Source organism: Plectrocnemia conspersa, unplaced genomic scaffold (genome assembly GCF_051122295.1).
Source record: "Plectrocnemia conspersa isolate PC_06_02 unplaced genomic scaffold, ASM5112229v1 ptg000005l, whole genome shotgun sequence".
In the NCBI taxonomy this organism is placed as follows: Eukaryota; Metazoa; Arthropoda; class Insecta; order Trichoptera; family Polycentropodidae; genus Plectrocnemia; species Plectrocnemia conspersa.
Window position 1 is genome coordinate 24,604,734 of NW_028277169.1, and position 22,350 is coordinate 24,627,083.

The following is a 22,350-nucleotide window of genomic DNA, read 5'->3' on the forward strand; positions in this document are numbered from 1 at the left end:
AATTTTGAATAATGATGAAATGGATAGCTCTCGAACTGATTGTGTTAACGCAAATATAGTATACAGATATGTATAATATGAGAGTATTGGTAAAAATATACTCAAACCGAATTTTGGTCATTTGAAGGGCGCAAAATCAATTATCACTTCTCAGAAGTCAAAAATTCACGTCAAAAGCAATAAAATCGTGCCGTAGCCTTCGTAGTGAAAACTCTCGGTTATCTAGCGTTCATATTGAGACTTTTTATATTCGAATGAAGCATATCTAAAACGAATTTTGCCCAATAGGAGGGCGCAAAAAACAATTATCTCTTCTCAGTAGTAAAAAATTCACGTCAAAAGCAATAAAATCGTGTCGACGCCGTCGCACTGGGAACGCTCGGTAACGAATGGTCCCACTGCGACGACTACGGCACGATTTTATTGCTTTTGCCATAGATTTTTGACTTCTGAGAAGTGATAATTGTTTTTTGTGCTCCACTCTCGTCACTTAAAACGCGAGCAAGCGAAAAGATATGTATCTCACTATACGCGCCTGCATATTGCATGGTTTTGGAGTTTAGTTAACGGCAGATACGTTTTCTCAAATTTCAAATTGCGTATAAAATAAATCTGCACTCAAAAATGTATAAAATTCTATGTCAACCGATATTCATAAAAATGTCATGGCTTAATACTTTATATCTTAATTAACTGAATTTTTATCTCGCGAGTCTTCAATTGTATATTAACTGTGTAATTTCTGATGATGCTAAAAAATATATTGCTAAAAAAAACTAGTACAGCTTTTGACCGGTCAAAACAAGTTAAAGATCTTGATTAATAGAGGAAAACTATTATGTCCTATTCAAGGAAAAAAATATCCAAAATGTTTGTCAGCAGACTGGTTTCTTATTTTCGTTTTAAATTTCAAGCTATGTATTTTTTTAGTAGCCTATAGTAATACTATTAAAATGTGTCATGTCAGCTATAAAAGTTATTGATATTACATTGATCAATAATATGTTTTGTATTATGTAATGTTGTATTGTGCTATTTGATCTCATTTTGTATACTTATTACAACGACTAAGTGTTAATACAATATTATAAATCACAATAGATCCAAAACTGCGACCTTAAGACTTAACCTATTGCACGGCGCATATTTAACGCATTATCTGCAACATATGATTACGGATAATGTACGGTTATATAAACGCCATTATTCTTGGGCGAACACTTTTTATTGCCATCGATAGCACAGTGCAATTTGAATAATTTCACAATTGAATCATTGTATGTAAAGGGTTACGCCACAAAGGCAAAATAGTGTAGGGCAAATTATGATATATTAATAATTACACGTATACGTGTTTTAAAAAATACCTACAAGAATGTTGAAATGAAACCTGTTCTTCCAATGGCCACCTTGAACAGTATCCTTTTTAGTTCTCAGGTTTTGCAGGGTTGAAACTGGAACTTTAATTTGAACCCATTTATTTCTTTATCGAAGGTTTTCTTTTGAGTCTGTGACACGTTTGTGTTGTTTTATTTATATAGGGGGAAAATGCATTTTTTAAACTCTTTGTAAGGTCAGATTTTCAACCTTCATTTTTCTACTTCCTCGGCGGCTTAAAATAAGACAATGTCATTGCTATTCTATAACTTCAAGGCGACTCCATATCAATCTTTCATAATAATAAATTAATCGCGACACCGTATCCCTGACCCCTCGTCCCACTTTCAATTATCTGCGTTGTTATTGTTATCATAGCATATTGCATCCATGTGAAATTTGTTGATTGCTCTTATCTGAGATTTTTCAATTCAAAATTTGTTCGACCTTCTCCAATTCGCCGACCGTGACTTATTCATTGCTAATTGGCGTATAAAATTATCTTATGGCAATATTAAAGATTCACAAAATTTTAGTTGAAAACTTATTATGAATCAATATTGTGGTACTTTCACTGCTGAAAGTATTTTTTAAGCATTATTTAGGAGCAATGTTATTTTTAATTTAATAAGATAATTTTTCTTTTGCTTATGAGTAATGAGTTTCGGAACATTTTTTTTTATTAGATCTTCCGAACTGAACTAAAATATCACTTAGCGATTCTAAGCTTTTTCATCGTTGTTTCGGGATTTCTGATAAGAACGACTGTTGCTCTCATTTGACATGCAATAATTTTTAAAACTATTCTTTAATCTGTTTGACACGTACAGTTTCATTATCTTAGATATTCGTTTTTATGTATATTTCACTCAAGCATTTAATGAACGTAAAATATTGTAATTTTTACAATAGTTTTTTAAAGCTGCAATTAGTTAGTTATTTTTTTGTATAAATAGCAATATTATATAGTAATACTAATACAATTTATAATAATTACATATGCCTTGTATGTTATATCATAGTTATTATGCGACAATCATATTAATCGTGTGATAGAATCCCATTTATGATTCGCGTAATTGTTATTCGTGTGTGAGTGATTGTGATGTGTATATACGCCATGATTTATAGTTGAATAATAAAGTAAACGAGATGTGACCATCTCTATATCTAATGATGTTTGTATGTGTCAAATCAAGCTTGATTCGTAATATGCAATAAGTAATAACTTGACATATCCAATATTTCTTAAAAGGAATAAATTGTAATATACGCAATATAATACAGTAATGGATATTAAGCATTGCCAGTTGTATTGATTATTTTAGAGTATAGTTTTTTAGACCAAGGTTATAATTAGACTGATATATTATATATAACAACAATTTGCGGATTTGTGTTTAGCATTCTTATATGTAAATACGTATTGCTATATTATTCTATAATGTCTTAGAAAATGTCTTATTGAAAAATCATTTTTGCACTTACGTAATATATTCCTCGGTACATTTTCAATAAAATGTTGTACATCATTAATGAATTTTTATATTGATGTAAGCAATGTTTCTCTTCGATTTTATTTTTTAAATATAAAATTATATTATTTATTAGGTACTGTGTAACCCTATTGTTCATAATCATTAGCGAAAATTACTTAACACTAAACTAAATAAACCAAAAAAATCTAACATCCTTTTTTATGTATTTTTTATGTTGCAAAAGACTAACTCTTTATGTTTTTTTATTTCAGTGCCTTTGGAAAATTTACGTCATTTGTTGCTCGCGGTGGTTCAGTGCTCGCAATAATAAAGTACCTAGCACAACAACGCAAAATCGACAGGGAGAACTATTAAGAAATGTTAGAGATATTCGCCGGCGGTTCGCAATAACATCAACTGGTTGTGTGTGTGCCACATTTGTGCCCGACTGACTCTGGCCCAGACGAGAACGAAGCGGCGGCCGACCCAGAAACACCCAGAGTTTCATGAGTGCGTTTTGCGCAAATTTTTCGAACTGATGTGCTAGTGCAGCGAGATGAAGTACTCCAGCGACATGGACCAGAGGAGCGCCTACTTAGCGTCTTGGGCGTACGGATTGTGGGATTTCGTGAAGTTCCTACTGGCCTCGGCTGGCCATGTGGCAGTGGCCCTGTACCTGTGGGTCACCGGAAGACCCCTGCGGGACCTGAAGGGCGAAGTCGCCCTGATTACCGGAGGAGGCGGAGGACTGGGTAGACTGCTGGCTATGAGGCTCGCCAGATTACAATGCACCGTCGTGCTCTGGGACATCAACAAGGAAGGTACGTTTTCGATTTTATGAGAAATGTCGGCGCACGAAAGCGATTTTCCTTTCGTTCGCTCGCGTCGCATTCTTTCCGTATATAGAAAATCGCGTTTTTCATGTCTAATGTTGCAAGTCGTAGTGGAAATAGCACGTATATAGACGCGCGCTGCTGTGTTGTTTTTATAAATAAAACTGAGAGTGATGTATGTTTAAGAATGCATTGAGTAGCAGCTTAAAATCAAGGTGTAATTATACTTTGATCTTTACTTATGCTAATAAAATCAAACATCTTATGTATAATTTAACGTTTTAATTATTTATGTAGTCATTAACTTTTTCGTTTTTCGCCTAAATATCTAATTAGCTTGTTTGGGGTTAATGTATAAGCTATGGTAAAGATCCAATATGACATACTTATATGCAGCAATAGTGAAGACAGTGAATTTGCCAAGTGCAAATTCACTGTCTTCACAAAAATACCTGGATCGATATTTTAGCATTGCCAGAAATACTTCCGTTGGGGTATTGTTAGTAAAATAAAGGCGTTCGAGGAAGATTCGCATTCCATATGATACATTAATTCTATACAGCTTCATTGTCTAGAATTCCAGCGAGACAAAGTACTCTTTGTTGTAACATAGAATTTGTGATTGCAGTACCGGTAATACCGGTATTGGGATCAAAATGAAATACCGGTAGTACCGAATTTTATTTTTAAAATCCTTATTTTCTGAAAACAATATCTCAATGGCTTAGAACTACGAAAACGATGATCACATATTGCTTGAAAGCAGAAGTGGAGAATAAAATGATCATTGTAGGGAATTAACCCAACTAATTTTATCAGGGTAGGTTATTAAAGTAGAATAATATTATCCCTTTTAGTCCTACCTATGCGAAAATTCCACTGGCTAATAATGATACTGATAATACCGATATTGGGGTAAAAATTAACTTTTAGTAATCAAAATGAAGTACCGGTAGTATCAAAAATATTTTTTAATTTAAAATCGATATTTTTATACATTTCATACGGATGGCTGGCGAAAAAAAAACAAAAGCAGGCATATTTTTACCCAAATAATCCATGGAATATACTTTATTAAATAAAGGTGTTCAATATTAACAACAAGTGAGTCTCAATAATTATATTGAAAGCAAAAATATATTCGAAGAAGTTTTTTTAAAAATAATCTTTTTTCATTTGAAAATAATGCAATATTATCATTTTTTGCTTCTAATTAAAAATAGGTTATATTAGAAAATATAATTAAAATGTGTTAAAGGGTGTTTTGTTTTAAAGCAATCTTAATTTATCTTTTATATTTTAAAGTAAATAAATATGAAAAATACAAATGGGTACACAAAAAAAGTTGCAAATTTTTATTACACATATAGCATTATTTATTTAAAAAGGTAAATCAATGATTTTATCATAAAAAAATATTTGAAATTATCTTATTTATATACATAAACATTTATAATACATTTTTTACTCTTACCTCTGGTATAAAAATTTAGGAGGCATCCAGAATAGGTTGATCAAAGACGACGTTGTCCTAGATTTTTTGTTCCAAAAGAAGAAAAATTTGGCGCCCGCATTTTCAAAAATATTTTTTTTTGTAATAAATTATTGAAAGAGTTTTAATTAAAATATTTAATATATCAAGACAATAGTCAGGTGAAAAATTAATATATATCCAATAACATATTTCGTATTACTAGTAGGGGTTGGGGGAACCGGTTATCCGGCTGTCACAAGCTGGGTGCCCACCCGAAGGGCTGGACTCATAGGGCCTTATTACCGGTAATGGCAGTGGTGCTCGCAATGACTTCCATGTAGTCAATGGCACAGCTAGGGTATGTGCCGCCCAGGGTGATCCTTAAAATTGCCGCCCCTCTCCCATACATTTTTTGCAGGGTCATAAAATCAGCATTTATTATTATTCGTGAATTTATATATGTTTTAGTGAATTCAGGGTTAAGAACCTCACTAGACGATCCCATCGCGAATATGCCGCCTCCAAGCAAGTGCCGCCCGGGGCGGCCCGCCCCCTCCGCTCCCCCATAGCTACGCCACTGCATATAGTTATACTTCTATACTATTTTATATCTATAAATTCATAATAATTATATGCTTATACATATTTTTAATGTTTTCTAGAATCAAATGACTTGAATTATTGAAACACGAAAAATTCAAATGAAATTCTGTTTAAAGAATCACTGTTTTTTCTTTACAAATTGTCATTATTTCGTGATTTTATGTTACCACTATTCCATGTTTGAGAAACACTTCTGTGAAATTATTTTACAATCGAATTTTACGGTCCCTTTGTACTAGAGAGTAAATCGAAAAGTGAACTATAAAACATAAAGTTATGATCAAATGGAAAATACAGTTAAAGTAATAAATACAGATTCATATATTATTTTTAAAATAATTAAGCATGAAGTGCTTCAAGCTTTAAATCAGTATGAAGTATCTTGCCGATTACTATTATTTCTTATGCTCAAAAAAATGTTCATATACATATAATATACTTAAAATTAAATATTAAATGCATCGATTAAATTCGGATAAAAATTCAATACCATCCATTGCGAAACTCCATGGTTGCACAATATTACCTCAAAAATACGGGTAATTTATGGAATTTCGGCAATTAAAAATATATTTTTTCTTAGTTATTTTCTTGTTGAAGCATTGACCTGAACATATAATGATAACAATATGGATTTCGCTAAACAATTGGACTGCTGATAATACAGCGGTACATGAGTACCTTGTAGATACACAAATATATTTTTTTTAATTTATCGGTTTTGGTGTTTTTATAAATTGAAAATTCTACTGCAAATAGAAATAAATACCGTATAAATAGTTAAAATAAAAACATATGTTCTTCGTTTTATCTGTTGATTGTAGGGCTAATTCTATTTAGCGAATTCAAAAAATATACTGTAGCCGATATATTTATTAACTGTAATGGTTTTTGTAAAAATATGTAGTTGTAAAATCAATAACATATATATTTAAAATTATAAAAATGAGCCATCTTTTATATTTAAAAATACTAGATTATAAGCAGTTAGTGATTTTTATCATATATTCCGGAATATATGTAAGTGATATAAATATAGCAATCGAAACTAATTTATGAATTAGTTTTAGTCCTAAATTAACTTCAAATTATTTTTTCTGCGTTTCTGCTTTTGTGATTATTTTTAGCCTGAGCTTTTTATTTGAAGGTATTCATCTGCTTGCGCTCTATCGCACTGTACTTTTATTAGCGTAGTATAAAAACATAATTTGGCAACCATACAGTTTTTTGTCTCGTAGAATTAAGCAGAATCGATTTCGGATGAAAAATATATATTAATATTACATTTATTCTATTCTACATACACACTTTAGTTTATACCTGAGAATTGTGATATTTTCAGTTTTATATTATATATTTATGGCTGAGTGGGTTATTTTAGTGGCATGTTGGTGTAATAATTTATTTATATACACCACGTATTTCGGTCAATTAGGACATAAATAGACAATATCATATGTAGCTGTTATTCACAAACAGTCAAACATGCACACTGAATTATCACAATAGATCACAGATTGCATATTAGAGCCAACGTGTTAGCCAATACTTTTTCCATGTAATATTGTATCTTTTTATTTATTTTCTTAGGCTAGGTGTTGTACTAGTTTAACGTATACGTGCAGTGTATTGTTCAGTACGTCCAATAATTAAGACAACGATTACTTTCTCCACAAAATTTAATCAACAACCGTAGCTGTATACGATAATTAAAATTGCACGTTAAAAATAAAACAAGTTTGCTCATATGCGAGCGATATTATAATATGCACATGAACGCAAAATGTACCGGTTAATAAAACGCATGGTAGTTAACCCTTTAAACGCCAGAGGCTTTTTAGTGAGTCACCTGTTATTTCTCTTTATTTAAATAAATATAAAATACTTGGTTTACTGATTAATAAAGCTAGTACAATAATATATTTTTTTAAATAGTCATCAAATGACGCACAAGTGAGTCGCTGGCGTTTATAAGGTTAAGGACCGCAAAACGAAGCATATGATAGGAACGAGATTCAACCTGGCAGGACAAACTAATCGCAACGTGATTAAGTGGTATTTCCAAAGCGTAGATAATTACATCTATCTAGTTACTTGACAGAGCATTAATAATAAAATAATATATTCCACATTAAATACTTTGAATACATATTAAACTGATAATTACTCAAATTTAATAATTTTACAAAGAGATAGGTTTGCGACCCCAGTAGCTTTTCAACAACACACTTCCCACGGCTGACACTGACCTTCAATGTACCATTGTTCTTAAATTTTACCGTCTGAAAGTTTTTAGGTTCGTTTTCTATTTTGTCACGACCTAATCGAAAAACGCTTATCATTTTTTTTAATCCTGAAAGAATGTTGTCGAAGTGCAACCTCGATTTGAGGTCATGCAACTTACATTGCACGCTGAAAAGGTCAGAATGACTTTCGTTGTAGTGAATGACCAGTCAAAATAAAACATGCAATATTTAAGTATTAATAAAAAAAAAAGCGATTAACGTTGAATGCAGTTTTTGAAATAAGCAAGTTGTATGTCGCGTATAAAATATTATTAAGAAGGTCGTTCAGTCACCTTTGAATGAATTTCTCAATTAAGTTACTCCAAAAGGAACAAGGCTATGCGTACTTTTACCCTTGTGGTTCAACCAGTATATAAATATTTTATTATTAACGTATACTTCAATAATATATTTGCACATACATACATAGGTTTCGCGGAAACTATTAATGTAATACAATGGAATGACACTCGATAAAAATACATATGTAGTACCATTAGATCAATGGAATGTTACATAATATACCTAATGTATTTTAGTGATTCCATTATTGATATTTGTTAAATGTCATCGTTATGCAAGATAACATAAAATGTTTATAAAGGTTTAGCTTAAAAAAACTCGCTGTATCATCCGTCGTAATAGGAAAACGTAATTAATAGAGTTGCTTTTTTTATTATTATAAAAGATTAAATTTGTGATTGCGAAGTATTTTTATACAATGCTTATTAACAAATCGAAAAATACAATGTGTTTCATGGACACTACACTATTTTTTATCCGTAATTATTGCACTGAGGTTTTTTATTGTACATTTATAACAAAAAATATGTATTTTTTGTTATAAATGTTTTGTAAAAACAGATTTTATTGCTTTTGACGTGAATTTTTGACTTCTGAGAAGTGATAATTGTTTTTGCGCCCTCCTATTAACCAAAACTGGATTTGAATATACTTTGACCAATACTCTCATATCAATAAATTTTGAAATAAATAAATCTCTTACATAAATTTTATTTAATTTTTTATGGCTTAGGAAAAGCTGCTTTAAATTTAATTTAAATGCTATTTTTTTTTTTGTAAAATGGTTGACAAGAAGTGAGTTCTGGCACCTTTTTTGTTTAAAAAATAGCCTTGGATATAGTTATAATCTTATAAATATTTTTTAATACTAGAGTGTTCAATTTATATATTGTAAAATACATCCATGTTTAATGCTATTTTTCAATATTTGCTTATACTTTTCTTTATATTCACTTTTTAAACTAGTACTTTAGCAGCGTCGTCTGTTAGGTACCATGCATATTTTCAACCTCGAGGTCATGAGAAATTTCAAATCCTTCTAAATAATTGTGATATTATTGCTTAACAATTTTTGTTTGACGAGTGAATTGTGTTTATTATCTCATCTCGGATTAGTCATGTAAGTGCCCTATAAATATAGTTGCGCTACAATATTTACATAACGCCGAGTGTATAAAATCGATTGATGAAATATTGGTCAAGTTCAAGGTTTACGATCGTGCGGTTAAGATCTTAACTTTTGTGTTAACGTCCAGCCGTTCATTCATGCCCCCGAACACACCGAACAACGCATACTAATACAGTACAAATTATACGGCACGTAAATGAATCCTGCAAATATGTACACTTGTATTCTTACTATTTACATAAGTGTACGAAATAGGCAAGGACGACTAGTTTCTTCTATCTACAATACAAGCAGGCATCCGCCTCGGCGTGACGACAAACTGCAAATTTTCAAAGAAAGAAAATCGCGTAGAGATAAAGCCAGATAAGAAAAATCACAAGATTTTCTTAGTAGTTGTTAGTGTTTGGACACGTACCTAGGTGTCGAAATATGAAATCCCAGCCGTAGAATTATTGAGAAACGTGGCATAACAAACCGTAAAGCGGTCGTTATTGTGTACTTGAACGCTGCTCGAAATTGCTCGAAATGAGCATATTCTTCTCTAATTTATTCGATGTGACGAAACGCATCATGCATAAGATGTGCTCGAGTATTTGACATTATCGCGTTGATTGCCAAGATTGTGTAAAGCTCGGTGCGTGTGAGTGTAAATAATAAGCCTTAAATATATACTAATATTTTTGAAAATTGTAGTGATGTGGAGGAATACTTTAGAAGTGTGTTTTTCGCACACAAGTTTTTAATTGTAGTTATCTATCATACGTTGTATATTTGAGGCATATGATTTCTAATCTCGCCAGGTGCGAGCTTCGTTCACATGCGAACAAGCAAATATGAAATTCAACCCCTTTATATAAATCGATGTGTGATTTCACTGTATATAATGTAAGGACCACCCATAGTTGTTGCGTTGCGTTAGATAGTTTGTAGAAATTCCCACGTTTGAAAGTGTCTTATTCTTAAAACATGCGTTAATTGACTGTGGCAAAAGTGATCATCCATCAGCATAAAGGATGGACCACATAAAATGCCCTCGTTACGACTAGAAAAAATAACACGCAAGTGTACTTACTGTAAATATAACAGTCATGGATATAATAAATCACAAGATTCCCGTTGCAATGCAATACGACCTTGGGCAATGCTCATCAAGCGAATGTCGCTTTCTAAAGGTGTATACCTATTTCGCTGTTCTAAGAAACGTGTACATATATTAGCTAGATGATCGCTGCATGCTTGTGGTTAATCAGCAAGCTTTGCAGCCTTGGATACTTAAGCTTGGACTCTGATGAAGAGACTAGCAAACGCCCAGAGAACGTACTGTCATGAGCACTCACATCCCGAGAGGGATATGAGCACCACCATGCCACTTACAAAACCTTTAAGGATCTCCCATGGACATCATCTTTGCGCCAGTTCTTCCACCACCGCTCGGAGAAAACATCTTGCCATTTATTGTCTGTCGCAATTTTAGATTTTACTAAGCGTCTCACTGGCTACGAAGTCACACCTTTCATTGTCTTCTATGGGCGTTATCATTCTTGAAACTCACGCAGTATATTGCAATGTCCAAAAATGATCATTCGTGAGCAATTGAATGAAACTAGACAATATAGTATAAAGGATGGGAACACACAAAAGCCCTCGTTACGACTAGAAAAAAGAGTTTCACATAAATAACACGCAAGGATTCTCCGGTGCGGTCACGGGAAACAATATATCACCGGGAGACAAATAGCACAACATTCCCGTTGCACAATTCAACCTTTACTTTTGACTATCGTGACACATTAGGTTTGCCTGTGAGGTCACGATGGTTATAATTTTAATAAATAAATAAATAAATAAACCTCAGAGATGTCCATCAAGCAAATGTCACTTTCTAAAGACGTATGCATATTTCGTTGGTCTAAGAAGCGAGTATAACAATTTTCTGGATGATCGCTGCATGATTCTGATTCGTCAGCTAGCTTTGCAGCTCTCATAGAAAGATCAACCTCCGCTATACTGTCACTGCTACACCAATCAGAACTATAAGGATCTTCCACTGACATCATCCTTCCGCCAGCTTTACCACCATCGCATGGAAAATAACGATCTCGCCCATCATAGTTTACCGCAATATGTAATACAAACTAAATAAAAATCTTACTAGGTAGTTTCCAACTAGGTCTTTCTGGCTGCGAAGTCTCGCTCTTTAGGGTCAGAAAATCCGAAACTTCTATAATTCGTTCTTCTTATAATGATACAAATGTATTCGTAGCTAAAGAGTTATATTGCTATTTGCTCATTTTTAGTTTATTTTCACTAGATTCATAAAATAATTGTGTAATCATTTTACATAATACAAGAGTAACGAATAATTAGATTACAAAACACGTTAGACATTTATTAGCGATTAATTCTATAATAGTATTTTTATTATGGTCTTTAATTGTTTTTCATTGTTGTTAGAATTAATTGCAATGGTATAACCCAGTTTTTATAATTTTTATAATAACGGCTATCCATATTAATTAGATCTACTTGATACTATACAATAAAAAAATCGATATCATCAGATTCCAATCAATTATATGTTATCATGGAGATGTTTTTTATAGATCAATTTATTTATAATTTTGACAAACATGATTTCATTATCAATATTTTTTTGTGTTTTATCACTTTATGTCATTACTTTATTTCTCTCTTAGTTTCCAAATATTCAATATTTTTAATAATTCGAAAATCGTATTGTAAATTATATAAATTTTAAAGAATCGAAAAATATAGTTTATGTTAACAGTAAAAATCATTATGTTCCAAACTTTAAATAAGTGCGAGGTTTTATTTTAATTATTTTTACTGCCGAAAATACTTATTTAGTTGCTGTTATTGTGGGCTTTATTGTCAACTACAATCTTACTTTAGATAGATTAATAATTAAACGAGGTTATAAAATCACTATCTGCTATTAAAAAATCTATATAAACTCGGAAAAATTAGTAGTTTTTGAAATTTAGGCAATTACAGTGTTAAAAAAAGATACTTTTTTAAAACAAAATAAAAATGTACAATTTTCTGTAAATACTTCAGCGGTTCTTAGGGGGCTGGGGTGCTGATAAATGACAAAATTGAACGAATAGTTACACAAATATTCGAATAACTAAAAGTGTTCGAATATTCAGATTAGATTCTCTATTCCTATCTTTATAAATTATGTTTTTATTCGCATTTATAGAGAGACTTTAGATTCGCTGAATTTCAATAAATATATTAGACGAAAGTACAGATTAGTTTGTGTATATGTTTTATATTTTTTTATCCACTATAACATTGATTAAATTTATAAAAAAATAGTGGTATACTTTTAATTTATTTAGTTAACAGTTTCTTGAAAATATCTAAAGAATGCAAACTTGTGTCATATATACTTTCGTCTGTCAAAGCAAACGAAAGTAGGCTTCTCGACTCATCAATGCGCTTTAGTCTTTGTTTATGGTGTATGGGACACTAGTTGACAATAGTAAGTTATTGAGCAATAGTTCGGTGTTCTCGTTAGAGAAAAAACAACTTGCAATCGACCAATCGTGACTAATAAACACTTTTTTGTATAAGATGTATTATTTACCGAAAATAATTACACACTTTATTGCTAGTCACGCGGTATGGTTGATGATTTATTTTTTCTCATATTAAAACAATTTTTACAATCAAGGCCGTATGAAAATGACCCTATTTGCGTATTCAAGTACAACTGTCAATTATATAAGATTTTAATCGATTTCGACACTTCTGTTACATTAGTGTATTTTTTTTTATGCGTATGCGTAGACATATAAAATTGTTGCTTTAAGGTCAACGAACAAGCCGATTTTTACACGCAAGAGAAATGACCTTCCATAACCATACATATTTGATCACGTCTAATCACACTAATTGTGTTCGTACACATTGCATAAGGCTTGAAACGTTAATTTACATACGTTCTTGTTTCTATGGTAGACATGTTGTCTGTTGTCTTACTTCGAAAAACTTATATTACAGTTTCTTAGATATGTTTGACTTGTATCATATATTTTCCTCGAGTATGATTTTGTTAATACAAGAAATAGTATATATATATAATGACATATTATATTATACATACTCTTTCTGGAGTTACATACATAATTACTAAATTATTTTGATTCAATTAAAGATTAGCATTACATACGTACATAATGCGATTGCAGCGTTTCTCAAATGTTACGCTTCATCGGACCAGACCTTGCGCCACTCTGTTCTTAAATTATCTATTATTATTTTCGGTTAATTTTGGATGGTAAATGACGCGCAACATCCGATGGGATCTTAAAACCTTGAGCTGATATATTAAAATAAAAAAAAAATAGAAACTCTTCGTCATGCCTTTGAAAGGGCGTTACCGTTGAACGATTATTTTGGTTTTCCCCGTTTGCTTGACACTGTTTAAGTTTATCTTGTATTTGCTCAAAATTATATACTGAGAAAAACCGCGGAATCGGCAAATAAATATCAATTCTTGTCTGCAAAAGAACTGGAATTTTGTATAAATATTAAATTGTTCATATATTATATTTAGAAATGTTCATATAAGAATTACTATACATTGAAAGTGAATTAGACTTCAACGCTAAGCAAGCGCTAAACCTGTTGACTAAATCTCTTATTTATTCAAAATGAACAACTCGTGATAATATACGCATTGTTTATTGTTTATGATCATAAGTTTATGCAATTTTAACTATTGTTAAATAATCATAAATATGATCCGTGTTCTGGAATAATTCTGCAGTTATGCTTTAAACATATTTATTGTAATGAAAAGTAAAGTTATAACGAATTCATTACCGAGATCAATTTAAATCATTTAATAGCGATAATTGGTTTTCCGGAAGATATGTAATTATTGCTGCAATTTATTTAACAATGATTCTTTGATAATAATAATTTTTAATAACGCAAATTACAATATTATTAAGAAATTACTTTTGCTCAAATTAGGAAATCGCAATAAATCTGCTTTTGTACTCTCATATCCCAGATATGTAATTGAAAATTTGTCTTAAAAAATTTACAATCAATGAAACCTTACAAAACTTGAGTTCACGACCGCACACCTAAAGAAACCGGCACTCGGGTTAATGACGCGCCTCAGAGTCACATGCCAATGTTAAAAGCGCAAATTATTTCTGCGCCCTAACGACTTATACTTAGCGATCGTTGTTCGTGCGAGTGTCCAAGGAGAATCTTTTTCACAAAATACATGCAATCCGCACTTAATACTACGAGTTGCACAATATTCTTTCGTACTTGGTACACTGTAAGTTGCGTGTAGTAGTATATCTAATCAGAAGTACCCGAGACGGCTTTTCGTCGGCCGGATCGCCTTGCATTTCGATTGCAGTCTCGTTTGTGCAACAAGAATGCAGGTTGTGGATGGATGGAACTAGTCATTCAACTTGCGTTGGGTTTTGAGTACCTGCATACTATAGCAGGTGGACAAGCATGTCTGTAAAACCACGAGATGGGCACTGTTTTGTAAGGTCATTGGTAGAGTCTAGATACTATCGATGGCAATGAACTTTTTTGTGCACTTAAAAGTAATTGAATCTGAAGCTGAATGCTTCAAAATAGAAAGATATGTATGTGCTTGAAACACCTTTGAGTGTTTTTCACCGTATAAATATTTTGATAGCTCTGAACCTGGCTAATATAAACTTTGAAAGATAAGTTATACTTGTAGCTATTCATATTTGATCATTTCTTAAGTAGCTGTATTCTGCTTTGAGAATATTATCCTTTGAGTACTGAGACTTCAAAAATGGTTACGAGGACCAAAATGTAACCCCGTTCAAATATTATTAATAATGAAGTCAAAGGGAATATTATACTGTTTTTTAATATTTTTCCTGCTGATTTGCCTCGTGCTAGGACTCCTTAGGATTGTCTTTCTCCCTGCCCAACTCTCTACCCCTGTCTGCCTTGTCTCTGAACAAGTGTCAATTTAAGACAGTTTTGGCGAATCGCAGATAAGTATGTTGGCGAGCCAATTGCATCGCTTCTTGAATACACTTATAGTCCAGTCAAATAAGGCGAAATAAAGGCTAAATCTCGGAATGAAAGATAACAAGCTGAAATTTTGCACAGACTTTCGTTTTGATGTTCTAAGGACAGTGTGAAAAGTCTCATAAAATATTGTGTCTGCTAATCAAGATATCAAAGGTCAAAGGTCACAAAATTTGTTTTTTTGCAAATATCTCACGTTTTATGCATCGCACGTCATTAGATGCTTCACAAAACTTGTAAAGCATAAATTTTTTTACAAGTATGGTTAAAATATTTGTTTTGTATCATTAACAGTTTTTGAGATATAGCGCGAAGAGTGGGAGGCGTACATCCGTTTATAGAATTCAGCGAGTATTTCTACCTGCTTAACTTGGTATAAGCTTTGAAAAAGTAAAGAATCGTGAAAAAAGTGGTCTCGGCCATAATTTTATTACTTTCTTCATTGTATTATTAGGATTTAAGAATGAAATATTGCTCGACAAGAAATTTGTGCGAAAAAATTGAAAGAGTTGAGAGATGTCCTTACGGAGTATGTACCAGATGATAAGAAGATCATTTCCAAATTAAGAGAAAAATATTTAATTGATATTATAATTACAACGAAGATTGGATCATTCCCTATTTTTTCTTTTCGCGATGCTCAAGCTTAAATTTTATCCATAACTTGGTATGAAAATAAAAAAGGCACTTCGGAAGAAGAACACTTGCGCGGAGTGGAAGCTGCTGCGGCGATTATTAGAGAAGATATTCGATCTTCTGTTGTTGAGACCAAGTCCTATCCGCCGTCGAGTAAAATATTAATGAAGAAATTCCGAAAACTTTATTACATTTTCTGCAAAAAGTTATTATAAAGAACAGAAAAGGAAAGACGGGGCATTTTAAAACGAAATACACAGCTATAAGTCATGCTATAATGACTTCCATACGAAAACGGTCCTTTTCTTATGGAAGGCTTATCTGTATTTCTTCATAGAAAAAATACAGATAGGCCAAACATCCAAAAATACTTTTGGATGTTTTGTCAAGTTTAGGTTTTTTCGCTTCATATAGTGATACTGTAAAATGTTAAATTTCAGCTGTTTATCACCCACAGCCTCGTAATCAACCATCAGAGTCAAGTGCCTTAGTACAGTATGCAGCGGATAATGCAGAAAAATATTTATACTCTTGATGGCTATAATACTGTTCATATAATGGGAATGATAAAAATAATAACTTCAAAATCTGAAGTTATATCCGATGACCGCATAAAGAAATTTACAACAAACCAAGTGCAACGGAGTTAGCAGCACTATCACATATACCCCTTCTAGTATATGAAAATCATGTCGTACCCGGATTGAGCAAGAGATTCAAGTTCAAAATTTTAATGATGTAGAAGAACTAACCGAACAAATATTTAATGTAGTTGATTTGTTGTGGATGTACGGAAAGTGTAAAAATATCTCACTGTTGCCAGGGTGGAATGGATTTATTGAACAACTTACAAAAAACAATGAGAACTTTGTAACTTCTCGGATTCTGTTTCTTACTTTTATTCATCATCCTGCGAGTAATATGGACACAATTTACACCACATTACAGTGTATTATAAACACTGCCAAGAAACAAGAACAAAGAACATGCTTAATAACTTTTGATCAGCCGTTGTACATAAAAGCACGTGAAATCGTAGCAGCTTCAGATGCTAACTCAGACTTGTCCAGAGTAGTTGTGAAACTAGGAGGCTTTCATATGCTTATGTCTTTTATTGGATGCATAGGGTATATAATGAATGGAAGCAGAATCGAGGAAGCTCTCAATACAATTTATGCTTCGAATTCTGTCGACAAAATGTTGGATGGTCACGCTTTTGCAAGAAGTATCAGAGGCCATACGCTATTACTTTTTGCATTATCGATGATGATTTTTGATGATATGGAGATTGAAAGTTATAATGCTTTAGATGGGTTCACTCAGCAGATAACAATTTGCGAGGTTTCCTATGAAACTGTGGAAGAATGTGCAGGTAACTCTGGCTCCGTAGTTTACATAGCGTTATCCTATAAACGGATGCGCGCTTCCAACTTCCCGCGCTATATCTCGAAAACCATTAACCATACGAAGAAATAAATTAAAACAAACTTGTAGAAAATTTTATTTTCTATAAGTTTTGTGAAACATCTAATGACATGCAATGCAAAGGAGGCAAGATATTTGCAAAAAAAAACGATTTTTATGACCTTTGACCTTTAATATCTTGATTAGCAGACACGATATCATATGAGACTTTTCACCCTATCTTTAGAACGCCAAAACAAAGGCCTGTGCAAAATTTCAGCTTGTTATCTTTCATTCCGAGGTTAAGCCCTTATTTGACTGGACTATTACTAAATATGTTTACATATTAAAAGTAAAACTTTAGGCAATCGTTAACAATAAGTAAAAATAACAATAGTACTTTTGCATAGGATAAAGCGCATTATTTATCGCGGATTGTCTTTACTCAAAAGGGTAGTTTTACCGGTACTTATAAAATATTACAAGTGCTAATAGGTGATCCATAAAATATTAATAATGGTTTAGTAGTTAGGCCTTACTTTCAAGAAAAATAATAAATATTAAACATATATTGAAAATCAATCATTTAATGAAATACTATGAATCTTAATAAAATGTAAATAAATATAATATTAAAAAAACGAACACCAACTATCCAATTTTTGCCTCCCTATGAAAAAAAATTAAAAAAAAATCATTATTTTCCTTAAGTACTTGCGACAAATTTACTTATGAGCTAAAGTCTATTTGTTTTTAATAATATAACATATTGTTTATGCTTTTAGCATAGCATTAAAAGCTATTAAACAAGACGATTTCACACCAGCTTTTATTAAAAATTTAGTCATATGATTGTAAAGTAACGATTGTGTAAATGCACATTATATTATATACTACTTATTGTACTTTTTGCACGTATGTTTATGTGTAATGATTATTTTTTTGTATTTATACTATCGCAAATAGGTACGTATTGAACCTATCGATTTTCATTTCGACAACACTAGTTTTTAATCACAATCGGTCCGTTGCAAAACACTCGAATGACGATCATTAGGAACCGCGCAATTGCACAATTCCGTTTTGGATTTCCTTTCTTGCTGCATTTAATAAAAATTATTGACCTAAATGTGAGCCATGACCATTGTTGTTATGGGCACGCATACACACATTATATTTACGCTACAACAAAAGGCGAACCTTGTAACCGAAACGCGCTATCGATTATGAAATATAAATCAAAGCTCATAATGGGAGAGGATGAATAATCACATTCTGCTGACTCGGAGTGAGGCGCAAACAGTTACTCGATGCGAATGGTGGTCGTAGTAACCGAATAACGAAGAACCGAGCGGTTATAGTGTCGTCATTTATACGCTCTTGCATTTTCTGCAACGGGGTATGCGACCGCATCTCTAGAAGCTGACACACTTTGCCATATAAAATTTCGAAAGCGCGGATAAAAGTCACGATTTGAACGATGAACGCCGTGACCTTGAGCTGAAAAAAGCTCTCGATTGGAAATAATATCTGAAGATATGTACATGCGTGGGAGTGTATGTAGGCAATGTGTGGTCATTAACCACTTGGAATGCGCAAACAAAGATAGTTAAACATATATTCAGATAGTATTTCTATTTGAATTATAGTTTTCGCACCACGCATACTCTAATTGATAATACGCATCCGCAGAGACGTCGTACAATGCGCATCGAAGAAGTTGTTGCGGTGGAGCGTAGAATTGAGAAGGACCTGAATGAGTCAATTTGCTACAGTGCATAACAATGGAACTGTGAGTGCATACTTTATGTAAGATTTTGCGGAAAGATCTTAGTTTACGAGCTAACATGATCCAGCAGCTTGACCATCATGTGCACAAAATTTTGTTTAGCGATGAGGCTCATCCACAAAATCCACAAGCCATTATTAAGATGCTTGTGCTCTATGGTCTATATTTCTTTAAAAAATATGCTGGTCAGAACGTTACAGTCAACGGGGAACTCTATAGATCCATGATTACTGATTTTCGTTCCCTGTGGAAGAACTTTGGTTTCGCAACATACCACACAGCGCGCGCTACAGTAAATTTATTGAAGGAAACATTCGATGAGATTGTAATGAATTGCTCTCCAAGATCGTATGATTTAACACCTTTGGATTATTTTCTGTAGAGAAATGTAATGTCGCTAGTCTGCGCCGATAAATCAGTGACGATGGACGAATTGGAAGCCAACATTCGCCGCGTTATTACCGATATACGGCCCCAGCTGCTCGAAAATTGGACTTTTAGATTGCGCTTTAGTAGTTTTCGAATTTTATTTACTCTTTTCAATGGCGGAAAATATTTATAAAAACATATTGACATATACTGTATTTAATTAATTGTGATTTGTATACGCGTGTTCTTCTTCGACATGTATCAGCCCTTCCAGTTTATGAATCATCTTAATCCTGTATTATTTACTATTGTTTATGTACTGTAAGGAATGAAATACTATATTTCACATTTAATCTTATCTTTTTTTTATGACAAATTACTTTCATTTATCACTACGGGCTGAAAGTCATACTACAAAGCTATAATAGTTTTTTGTATTTATTCTAAATAAATCGCTTTTTCCTGTTTGAATATGCATCACGCTGATAATATTCCCAAGATCTTATTAATAGGAAATGAGCATAACTGTAGATAAATTACTAGAAGAACTTTAATCTATGTAATATGTATAATGTTCGCAATGTAAAAGGATATGATCTTGTAGCTCCGGCTACAACTCGTCAATTTGTTTAGATAGCGAAGTAGTTCAAAATGGTACTCGAGTATATACATTATAACTATCCTAGAACTAACAATACGAATTAACGGTATTTAATTTATGTAAAAAATGTGACACACGATGACCCAATTTTTTAACGTGTCATTTCGAGATGAGATCACGTTTGTGTATTCTTTCAACGTCAAAAGTCTTTATGGTATATAACGACCTCCTTTCATATTATAAATCTTTTCAACACCATCGCTCGTTTTCAATGCTCTTTCTGACATACGCAGATTATATCTAAGTATCGATTTCGTATTAAATTCATATTTGCATTACGTTGTTATTAATATATATTTTTACTTTTCAGGTCTTGATGAGACGAACAAATTGGTGATTAGTCTGGGCGGAAGATGCCATAGTTACATTGTAGATTTGGCTAACAGAGATGAGGTTTACAAAGCAGCCGTTAAAGTTACTAAGGATTGTGGCGCAGTAAGCTAATATATAATTGTATTTTTAAGTCTACATATATTGCTTATTAAAAATATATTAATGTTAAGGTGACATTGCTGATCAATAATGCGGGATTGGTATCGGGAAAGACGTTCTTAGAAACCCCAGACCATATGATACAGAAAACATTCGATGTCAATATCCTGGCACACTTTTGGGTGAGTTGATGTTTCAGTTAAGTTTTTTTATAGTATGATTTTAATATTGTTTCTTTCAGACCACTAAGGCATTCCTTCCTGAAATGGTCCGCAGCAACAACGGTCACATAGTGACAATCGCTTCGCTAGCAGGTCACATAGGTGTACCTAAATTAGTTGACTATTGTTCTTCAAAATTTGCAGCAGTAGGATTCGACGAGGCTTTGAGGGCCGAATTAGAAGCGATGAAAGTAATGGGGGTGAAAACCACAGCCATATGTCCGTTCTTCATTCGCAGTACGGGAATGTTCGAAGACGTACATTCTAGGTATATATATTTTTCAAAGGGATTCAATATCTTCCATTTACTGTCGTCCTTGTGACGTTTAACATTCCTTTCCATCTTACCGCTCTCTCTCTCTATTCTTTCCAAGAGACTCGAGCATCCTTCTCCATCACTACATCTCAAATTCACCTATCCTTAGTCTCTCTTTAGCCTTTATATTCCAGGATACTCTTTACCTCTAGCTCTTTTCAACCGGAGTCCAAATATATGTTATGGACCAGTCTGACATGTTATATTTGACTGTTGTGTCAGTAAACTGGAAACAAAATAGGCACTGAGAGAGAAAGAGAGATAAACTTAAATGCATTTAAAACATCAAAGATATCAATCGCAAGCTCAAAAAATATAAAGGCTATGAATCGATTTTTAACATCTAGTGCCTATTTTACTAACAGTATTAACATATATTTATTCTAGGTATAATTTCAGATTTTTAATGCCGTTGAACCTGAACGAAGTAGCCGACAGGATAATTTTAGCTATTCGTGGAAACGAAAAATTCGCCATTATTCCAGGATATTTACAATTATTATTGCCACTTAAATGGTATTATTATTATTTTTTTATTTTATTTTATGTATATTATTGATTGAATTAATTAATTGAATGTTACAGGATATTCCCTTGGGGTTGCATATCAGGATTAATGAGATGTTTAGTTCCGGATGCTGCTCCTGGACATGGTAACGCAGTAACGCATACTAATACTGCAACTGAAACAGTGATGCAAGGTGCTTCTGAAAAGCTGAAGACTGAGAGTTCCATGCCTTTCCAAAGAACGGCAGTGATTGAAAGAGAACCTTAAATTATAATATAGTCTAATACATATACAAAATTAATGTAATAAAATATAATAACATTTAAAATGTGATGATTGTGAAAAACAAACAATAATTTTATCTTAAAATATATATTTTTTAATTAATATTAGAGTAGTTTATTGAAACAATAGATTTGTGTGGAAAACATTTATTTTTAGGTCATCATTATGTATTGGA

At 32.5% G+C, this 22,350-nt stretch overlaps 1 protein-coding gene across 3 annotated transcripts in view; it reads left to right on the top strand.

Annotated features, from left to right (window-relative positions):
- LOC148235258 (estradiol 17-beta-dehydrogenase 11-like) overlaps nucleotides 1-22,240 on the top strand; it is a 32,913-nt gene extending 10,673 nt beyond the window's left edge. For all 3 annotated transcript variants that reach the window (XM_088185747.1, XM_088185748.1, XM_088185749.1), the window contains exons 2-7: nucleotides 3,128-3,676; nucleotides 20,724-20,848; nucleotides 20,917-21,027; nucleotides 21,087-21,334; nucleotides 21,782-21,898; nucleotides 21,968-22,240. In XM_088185747.1, coding sequence (XP_088041873.1) covers nucleotides 3,412-3,676; nucleotides 20,724-20,848; nucleotides 20,917-21,027; nucleotides 21,087-21,334; nucleotides 21,782-21,898; nucleotides 21,968-22,157 — 1,056 coding nt within the window. In that variant the 5' untranslated portion in view covers nucleotides 3,128-3,411 and the 3' untranslated portion in view covers nucleotides 22,158-22,240. The remainder of the gene's footprint in view (nucleotides 1-3,127; nucleotides 3,677-20,723; nucleotides 20,849-20,916; nucleotides 21,028-21,086; nucleotides 21,335-21,781; nucleotides 21,899-21,967) is intronic.
- Nucleotides 22,241-22,350: the final 110 nt, after the last annotated feature.